The following is an 8,993-nucleotide window of genomic DNA, read 5'->3' as shown; positions in this document are numbered from 1 at the left end:
TGGGGACATGTATGGGGAGGTGGCACGAGAGCAGTGACTTATCCCCTCCTTTGCAGACAAGTTTTGGTGCCCAACAGGTAATGTTTGATGGGTCAGGGGTGTCTGTGTGGAACTGGGAGGCTGAGGGAGGGGTCGTTTGGGCAGCCATTCAACCCCCAGCTCTGTCTCCCTGCAGTGGGAAAAGCCAGGGAGCAGATGGTGGGATCATTGGCACTGAGACCCCATCCCACCCCTAACTCATCACACTGATGGCAGCCAGATCCTGCAGCACCGGGCTGGATCCATGCTGGGGGATGGATCCATCCATTTCCCTTCATTAATAATAGTAACAACCACTAATAAAAATAATTCATCATTCATTAGAAGTGGGGCTTTGGACCAAGGGAATAATTTGTCCAACCTGAACAAGGTGTTTTGGGGTAAAAGCAGTGGAAACAGGGGGTGGGATCAGGCAGTGCTGTGGCCCTGACAATGCAGGGGAGATGCTGGTTTTTGGGGTGTCCTCTAATGGATGGTCCCAGGGATGGGTAACATGGTGCCATGCATGGGGGGGGCACTCCCAATTTTCTGTTTTGAGGGTGCCATCCCCCCCTTCCCCTCACTGCCCTTGTCATGCCTTCCTCTTTTTCCATCTTCAGAGGGGCAGTCAGAGCCAGATTTGGGGGGCCAAGCTGGGCAGCCATGAGGGGTCACACACAATGTCCCCACAGTGGTGGCTCCGCCAGTCCCCAGACAGGGCAGGGACAGTCAATGGCCCTTAAACCTCCGTGGCCCCAAGTGTGGCTGTACTCCCCGAGGACCTTCAGGGTGTCAGTAGGGACCAGAGTCAGCACAAGAAGCAGTGCTGCCTATAGGACAACGCTGGGGCTGGGCTGGGGACCCCCGGGGGGAAGCGACCCCCACAGCCCCTGAGGGGCACCCACAGCCCGAGGGCGTGAACGTGTGTCCCTGGCGTGTCCTTGGTGTGTTCATGGCGTGTCCATGGCGTGTCCCTGGTGTGTGGGTTTGCACACGCGTGTGGGGATGGGGCAGATGTGGGGTGCCTGTGAGGGGACAGGGCGGTGTGGGTGGCACCCCGCGTGTGCAGGGGGGTGCCGGGGGACCCTCCATGTGGGTGCTCCGCTCCGCACACACGCTCTGCTCTCCCTGCACATCCCTCTCCCCCTTGCACGACCCCCTCGCCCCCCCGCTCCTCCTCTCCCCCCTCCCGCTCCCGCCCCATAATCGGCTCCAGCTGCACAAACATTCCCGCACCCGGAGCCGCCGCCGCCTCCGGAGCCGCCCCCGCGCCCGCCCGGACCCTCCCCCGGACCCCCTCCGGGCCCCCCGGCCGGACCCTCCCCCTGAACCCCCCTGGGCCCCCGGCTGGACCCTCCCCCGGCCGGGGCAGCTGTGGGACCGCATGGCCGAAGGGAAGCCCTGGGCAGAGCCCCCCTGGATGGGGAGGGGCGGGGGGGGACGGCGGCTGGGGGGGCTGCATCCACCCATCCGTGTCCATCCATCCGTGTCCATCCATCCGTGTCCATCCATCCGTGTCCATCCATCCCGTGTCTATCCATCCGTGTCCATCCCTCCGTGTCCACCCATCCCATCCATACCCATCCATCCCGTGTCCATCCATCCCGTGTCCACCCATTCCAAATATGTCCATCCATCCCACATCCATCCATCCATTCACTCATCCCATGCCCATCACATCTGTGTCCATCCATCCACTCGTCCATGTCCATCCATCCCTTGTCCGTTCACCCTCTGGATGGACCCTGGATATTGGTGGAGTCCCACGCTCGCCCATCCCAGTTCTCCAGGAGGTGCACCAGGATAGGGATGGGAGCCCCTGCGCACCCATCCTGTGTCCATCCACGCCCTATCCCGCAGGAGGGGTGCTGGGATGGACACAGAGCAGCACATCCATGTGTGCCAGATTTCCAAGGGAGGACACCGGGAATGACGCAGCTTGTCACACCCACCGATTCCAAACTCTCCAGGAGAGCGCTGGGATGTGGAGGTGGCCCCAAATTCTCCGCTTCCCCACCCTTCAGGTGTGCCCCGGTACAGACCCGGGATCCCACCCGGCTCCGGGGAAAGAGGGATGGGGATGTATCGCACACCCACCCCGCACACCCGGGCAGGATGGCGGGATGGGGACAGGACCCTGCACCTTCCTTGGGAGACCTTCCCCGCCAGGACCCCCGAGCTGCCCTGTCCCGTCCCGCAGGTCCCACCCTGGCAGCTCCCCGCAGCTCCGTCTCCTTTAAGAGCGGCGCGGCCGGAGCCGAATTCAGCCGCCCGCCGCCTGTCCCCGCTGGCGTCCGGCCAGGGCTCGGCCTCGGCCGCGGCCAGATCCCGCTCCAGCGCCCGCCCGGGGGGGACAACGGGGCCGGGGGGCCGGGGACACCCGGGGGTCCGCTGGCAGCGTTGGGTGCTGGTCCTTTGGGTCCCTGCTGGCTCTGTCCCCGTGGGGGTGAAGGCACACGGAGCCAGAAGGTGGGGACAGCCAGGGATGTCCCCGCAAAGTCTCCGGGACCTGTCATGCCAAGTGATCACGGGGACATGTGAAGTGTAGCAGAGATATCCCTTGTCACTTCCCTGCTCCCTGTCACCTCTCTCTGCCACCCTCATGTCACTGCTGGAGACCAGGACAAGGGAAGGCAGGGGAGGGGACAGGAGAGATGGACCCCGTTGCCCTGAGGGAATTGTCACCCGGAGCTGAGAAAGGGACAGTCTGGGGAGAGGGGAGCCTGGAGGCCATGGGGACAAGGGACAGGACAGCCCCACAGGACAGGGGGACAGGAGAGCCCATGGATATGGCGACTGGAGAGCCTGTGGCCCGGCAGCCCATGGTCCAGGGGACAGGACAGCCAGCGACAGGGGACAGGAGTGGCCACAGCCTGGGACCCAGGAGCACTGGGACAACCAGTGCTCGGGACATCCCATGACCCATCCTTTTCCCAGTTCCTTCCTCCTTCACTCCCTTCTCTGCAGTGGCTTCATCCCCGGAGCTGTCCCTGTGCTGGGACAGTCCAGTGCTGTCACCCCACTGCCCATGGCTGCCCTGACCGCCCTGTCCCTATCCCCAGCAGCACGAGCCCCGCGAGCACTGGTGGCACTGATGTGATGAGTTGCGGGTGCTCTGGGGCTGGGCCGGGCGGGGGTTTGGGCGTTAATTGACTCCCGCGGTGGTGGCAGCTGTGAAAACAGAGCGGGGCTCATTAGGGGACATCAAAGGACCCCCAGCACGGCCGGGAGGGGACAGAGCCCGACCTGCTGGCGTTTGCTCCCTCTTCACTTGGCTTAAAAGGGGAAGAGGAGGATGGGAGTCACCGGCCTGGGAGGGCTGGGGACAGCCGTGCACAGCAAGGAGGTCCCTGTCCCCTGTCCCTGGGATTAGTGGGGCCTGGTGACACCCATTCTCTGGGTAACTTGTCCCAGTTACCCATGGACATGGGGTGACTCATCCCTGGAGTTAGTTTGATTTGGGGTGAAAGGGGTGACTTGTTCCGGGGGCGACCCATCCTTAGGGCCACCCATTCCCAGGGTGACTGGTGGCCAGGGTTAGTTGTCCCTGGGGTGACCCATTCCCAGAGAGATCCATCCTTGGGGTGACCTGTCACTGCTGTTTCCCAGGGTGGCCCATCCATGGGGTGACAGAGCAGGGGACAGAGGGGACACGCACGGACCACTGCTGGCAGACACCCTCCAGCTCCTCTCGCTAGGGGTGTAAACAGCCCTGAGAGCCAAAAACCTCCAACCCTCCCCAAAAAATTGCTTGGAAAGGGCCACATGGCACAGATCTAGCCCAGTTCCTCCTATTCCAACTCCATCCCAGGAGCCCATGGGGCGAGGGAGGGGGGCCAGGGACCCCCAGTGGGTGCCAGCAGTGCCCGTGGGGTGCCCAGCACCCCCAGATCCCTAGGCACCCCGGGAGTAGCCCCTGCAATCCCAGCTCTGTTTTCCAAAGCCAGGACACGAAGCCTTTTAAAAAAAACTCCTCTCGCAGCTCCTGCATTCCTGGGTGGAGAGTTTACATTCCCCCCGTCCCCCATGATCTGCGCTTCGCCGCTGGAAAACAAAGCAGCCTTGGGGGGAGCTGCTTTTTGGGGAGCAGGACCCTCCAGCCAGAGACAGGACCCCGAGGGCAGCACCCCAAAGCCAAAGCACCCAGAGCCAGGGCTGGATGCGGCCCAGGACCCCCATGGCAAAGGGGACCCCCACGGCAAGGAGGACCCCCCGAGGTGGCACCGTCAGGGCAGGGGTCGAGCGGTGCATGGGGGTCCCCAACCCCTTGGCCGAGGCTCGTCCTGTCCAAGTCACCAGCAGCACAGACAGCAAGAATCACCTCGCTTGAATTCCCATTTCCAGAGGCTCCGAAGGCGGGGGGTGGGGTAACAGTGGGTGCTGGGGTGTCCAGGGGGTGCCGTGGGTGCCAAGGGGGTGCTGGGGGGGGTCCCAACCAGCCCAGCCTGACCCTCAAACTGCTTCTCCAAACCACAGAGGAGGGGGGAAAAAAAGCCCTGGATAAGTTTCTCCCCCTCTTCTCTCCCCCTTCCAAGTCATCGCTGGAAAATTAAACCGGATCCAAAGAGTTTTTCCTTTCCAAAATGTGCTGGAGAGGCGCTGCCTTAACCCCTTCGGCTCCCGCCTCGCCCTCATCGTGGGACTGGGATTTTTAAGGGGGTTTGGGGATTTTCCCGGGTTTTGCTGGGGGAAGGGGAACGGCGCAATCCCCCCACAATCCCTCTTTGTGCTCTAGGGATCCCCAAATCCCCTGGAATGAGGGAGACAAGAAGGGTTGAGGCTCCCCGGGGCTGGTTTTGGGGCATCCCTGGGGCCAGCACTTCCCGGCCAGGTCTCCCTCTCCATTTTGGGAAGAGTATTTTTTTTCATTCCAATTAAATCCAGCTGATTAAATCCATCCTTTCCCTCTCCCTCCCTGCCCTAAGCTTGTCCCCCTCCAGCTGAAACTCCCCTACATCCCCCCTCCAGCATCCCTCAAATCCCAACAAACCCAACCGGAGTCGGGACCCGCTTCTCCCCAGAGCCTCAGCATTGGGGGCCCACCCCAGCCAAACCCCTAATCCCAGAGAAAATGTGAGCTATTTCCTCCGGGGGGGGGGGGGCACAGGAGAGGCCCCCCCTCCCACTGCAAACTGAAAAATTCCTTACTTTTTGGGATAAAAATTTCCTTACTTTTTGGGATAAAAATCTCTTCTTTCCCTTTCAAAGTGCTTTGTTCCAGGTGGAGGGAGGCGCTGGCTCACCCCCACAGGGCGGTGGAAGTGGGGGGCTCCACAGAATCCATAGGGACTCCCCCAATTTAATTACTGGGGGTTTTTTTGGGGAAAAAAAGCCCTCGGGAATAATCTGGCATTTTTGACCGGTTTCTATTTGGGAAGGATTGTTCAAAAAGGGATTTGGGAGGAAAAGTCATCGGCCAAGTGGGGGCACCCAGGGAGAGCCGCTGGGGGGGGGCAGCCCCAGCCCAGGGTCTCGTGGGAGCAAAAGGGTGGGGAAGAAAAAATCCACTTTCTTGGGGAGTTTCAAAAGGAGAGCGAGAAAAATGGGCTTTTTATTGGGTTTTTTGCCTTTTTTTCACCCTCTTTTCCAGGGGCCAGCGGAGCAGCAGCCGGGGAGAGCTGGGAATGAGCAGGAAGGGGGGAGCAGGGGGGTAAGGGTCCTCTCCCAGGCTCGGCAGTGCTTTTTCCCTTTTTCTCCTGTTTTTCCACCCTTTTCCCATCTATTTTTCTTTCTCCCCTGATCCTTCTTCTCCCCTCATTTTTTTCTCCCCTTTTTCTCTTTCCTGCTTCTTTTTTATCTTCTTTTTCTCTTTTCTTTCCGTCTCCTATTCCCCCCCCTTTTTTAATCCTTTTTCTTCCCTCTTCTCCGCCCTTTTCTGTTTTCTTCCCTTTTCTCCTGTTTTCCTCCCCTTTCTCCCACTTTTTCCTCCCTTTCTTCCTTTATTCACTCATTTCCCCCTTTTTTTCTTGCTTTTCTACTTTTTTCTCCCTTTCCTGCTTATTTTTCCTTCATGTCCTTTTTTCTTTCCTCTTTTTTCTTCCCTTTTTTCCTCCCTTTTCCCTCCCTGCTTTTTCTCCTATTTCTCCCTCCCTTTCCTCCTATTTTCTCCCCTTTTTTTCACATTTTTAAATAGAAATATATAATTAAATTTACAAATGCTATTTACAGGTTTAATTACAAAAAAAAAAAAAAAAAATTCAAAGAGAAAGAGAGACACCCCTTAGACGTTAATAAATCTAAAAATAAAAAATATATAATAACTCCCCTCCCCCCCCCAAAAAAATATTTCAGGCCGAAGGGCGGCAGGGCCAGGGGGTCACACCGTGGTCTCGCCCTGCTTGCTGTTGGTGAGCCGAGTGTAGAACTTCCTCCAGGAATGCAGGGTTTTTCCCGACCATATCCAGAACCCAGAGGTGATGCCCACGATCAGAGTCATGAGATACTTGATCATGTAGACGGTGAAGTCGGGGGTCATGCGGGGGGTGAAGTGGAGGGGGCAGGGGATGGCCAAGCTCTTGCAGTTCTGGCTGATCCAGCTGCGCTCCCAGTGCTCGCGGAACGCCTGCTCGTAGAAGTAGCAGGCGATGACGATGGTGGCCGGGACGGTGTAGAGGACGCTGAAAACGCCGATGCGAACCATGAGCCGCTCCAGCTTCTCCGTCTTGGTGCCGCCGTGCTTCATGATGGTGCGGATGCGGAAGAGGGAGACGAAGCCGGCCAGGAGGAAGGAGGTGCCGATGAAGAGGTAGACGAAGAGCGGGGCCAGCACGAAGCCCCGCAGAGGGTCGATGTTGTTGAGGCCCACGAAGCAGACGCCGCTCAGCAGGTCCCCGTCGATCTGCCCCATGGCCAGGATGGTGATGGTCTTGACGGCCGGCACGGCCCAGGCGGCCAAGTGGAAGTACTGAGAGTTGGCCTCGATGGCCTCGTGGCCCCACTTCATGCCAGCGGCCAGAAACCAGGTGAGGGAGAGGATGACCCACCAGATGGAGCTGGCCATGCTGAAGAAGTAGAGCATCATGAAGAGGATGGTGCAGCCCTCTTTCTTGGTGCCCTGCACCACAGTGCGGTAGCCATCCTCCTGGAAGCGCTCGTTGCAGACCACCCTCTCCTCCAGCACGAAGCCGGCGATGTAGGCCACCGACACCATGGTGTAGCAGCCCGAGAGGAAGATGATGGGGCGCTCGGGGTAGCGGAAGCGCTGCATGTCCACCAGGTAGGTGGTGACGGTGAAGAAGGTGGAGGCGCAGCACAGGACGGACCAGATGAGGATCCAGATGCGGGCGAAGCGGATCTCGTCCTCATTGAAGAACATGTGGCCGTCAGGACGGGTGGGCTCGCAGGGCGCCGCGCAGTCCTTCTCCCCCAGGAACTTGTAGTTGAGGTAGCTGGGCACCTTCAGCGCCCGTGGGCAGTGGAAGGGGTGGTCGAGGGTGGCGTAGCGGGGTGCACCGGGGGTGCCCTGGCCGGCCAGCGGCGTGGCACTGGTCAGCAGTGCCGGCGAGCCGTCCTCCGAGTGGTTCTGCCCCACGCAGATCTGCTCGGCGCCGTGCCGGGGGAAGTTCTCACAGCGCAATCGCTCCGGCCACTGGAACCCAAATTTGTTCATGAGGGCCTCGCAGCCCTGGCGCGCCCGCTCGCAGATGGAGCGGCATGGCGGGATGGCCTGCTCCAGCACCGTGCACACCGGCGCGTACATGGAGCACAGGAAGAACTTCAGCTCCAGCGAGCACTGCACCTTCACCAGCGGGTAGAACTGGTGGACCTCCAGCCCCGCGTCCTCTTGGTTGGTGTGACCCAGCAGGTTGGGCATGATGGTCTGGTTGTAGGCGATGTCGGTGCAGAGCGGGATGGAGATGGGCTGGCAGAAGCCGTGGTCGGGGATGGAGATGCCCTTCTCACCGTGCAGCTGGGCTCGGCACGGCGCCGGCACGCTCAGCCCCGCCAGCAGCCAGGCCAGGGCGGGCAGCACGCCGGGGGGGCCCATGGTGCCCCGAGCCGTGCGCCCCGATTTACCGTGTCCGGTGCCCAGCCCAGTGCCCGGTCCTCCCGTCCGAGTCTGCCGTACCCGGCGCCGCCCGGACGACTCCCGGTTCGGGATACTCGGGTCCTGCCTGGATGACTCCCGGTAGCCTGATCTTCCGTACCCGGAGCTTCCTCGACGGCTCCCAGCGATCAACTCTGCCGTGCCCGGTGCTGGCTGGACGATCCCCGCTGACTGGATACTCTCCGGTCCCGCCTGGAAGGCTCCCGGTGCCCGGATCCCCCGTACTCGGCTCTGCCCGGACGGTTCCCGCTGCTGGCCTGCCCCGAGCCCGGCGGGACGGCTCCCGGCGTCCCAATCTACCGTGCGCGGCGGGACGGCTCCCCGTGCTCGGACGTGGCGCTCCCGGTGCTCGAACCAGACGCTCCCTGTGCTCCGCGGCGCTGCTCCCGCTGCCCGAACTTGGCGCTCCCGATGCTCCCGGTGCCGAGTCCCGGAGCCGCGGGCGGGCGGTGGTGTCGGGAGGGGGACGGGAGGAGGGTCCGGAGGGGTGCCGGGGGGGTGCCGGGGGGGTTCCGGGGAGTGCCGGTGTCCCGGGGCGCGGGGAGCGGAGCGGCCGCACCGGACGCTCCCGCCGCCTTTGTGCGGGGCAGCGCCGCGTCCCCGCCGGGCGGGGCCAGAGCCACAAGCCCCGCCCCCCGCGGGCTCGCCCCGCCCGCTCCGCCAATCACATTCAAATGGCGCGGCAGCCACGCCCCCTCCGTCGCATGGCCGCGCCCACCTCCCCCGCCCCCGGCCCGGGGGTCACCGCCCCCCCCGCAAACTTTTTCCGAGTCGTGCAAACTCCCCCCGCGGGTGGGGTCGGGCCGGGGCCGCGGGGAAACGGCCCTCCCGTGTCCCCTGTGCCCCCGTGCCCCTTGTCCCCAAACCGCATTGTGGCCTCTGCCTCCCGTGTCCCCTGTGCGGTCGTGTTCCCTGTGCCCCCCGTACC

The 8,993-nt window shown here is 61.9% G+C and overlaps 1 protein-coding gene across 1 annotated transcript; it reads right to left on the bottom strand.

The window, feature by feature from the left end:
- Positions 1–6,174: 6,174 nt before the first annotated feature.
- On the bottom strand, positions 6,175–8,695 carry FZD2 (frizzled class receptor 2). Its single transcript, XM_085040101.1, has one exon. The coding sequence runs from the start codon at positions 8,003–8,005 to the stop codon at positions 6,335–6,337; it is 1,671 nt and encodes a 556-aa protein (XP_084896227.1). The 5' UTR covers positions 8,006–8,695; the 3' UTR covers positions 6,175–6,334.
- Positions 8,696–8,993: the final 298 nt, after the last annotated feature.

This window comes from Lichenostomus cassidix, chromosome 27, assembly GCF_008360975.1.
Source record: "Lichenostomus cassidix isolate B80296 chromosome 27, HeHo_3.0, whole genome shotgun sequence".
In the NCBI taxonomy this organism is placed as follows: domain Eukaryota; kingdom Metazoa; phylum Chordata; class Aves; order Passeriformes; family Meliphagidae; genus Lichenostomus; species Lichenostomus cassidix.
This window is presented reverse-complemented; position numbering and strand designations above follow the sequence as displayed.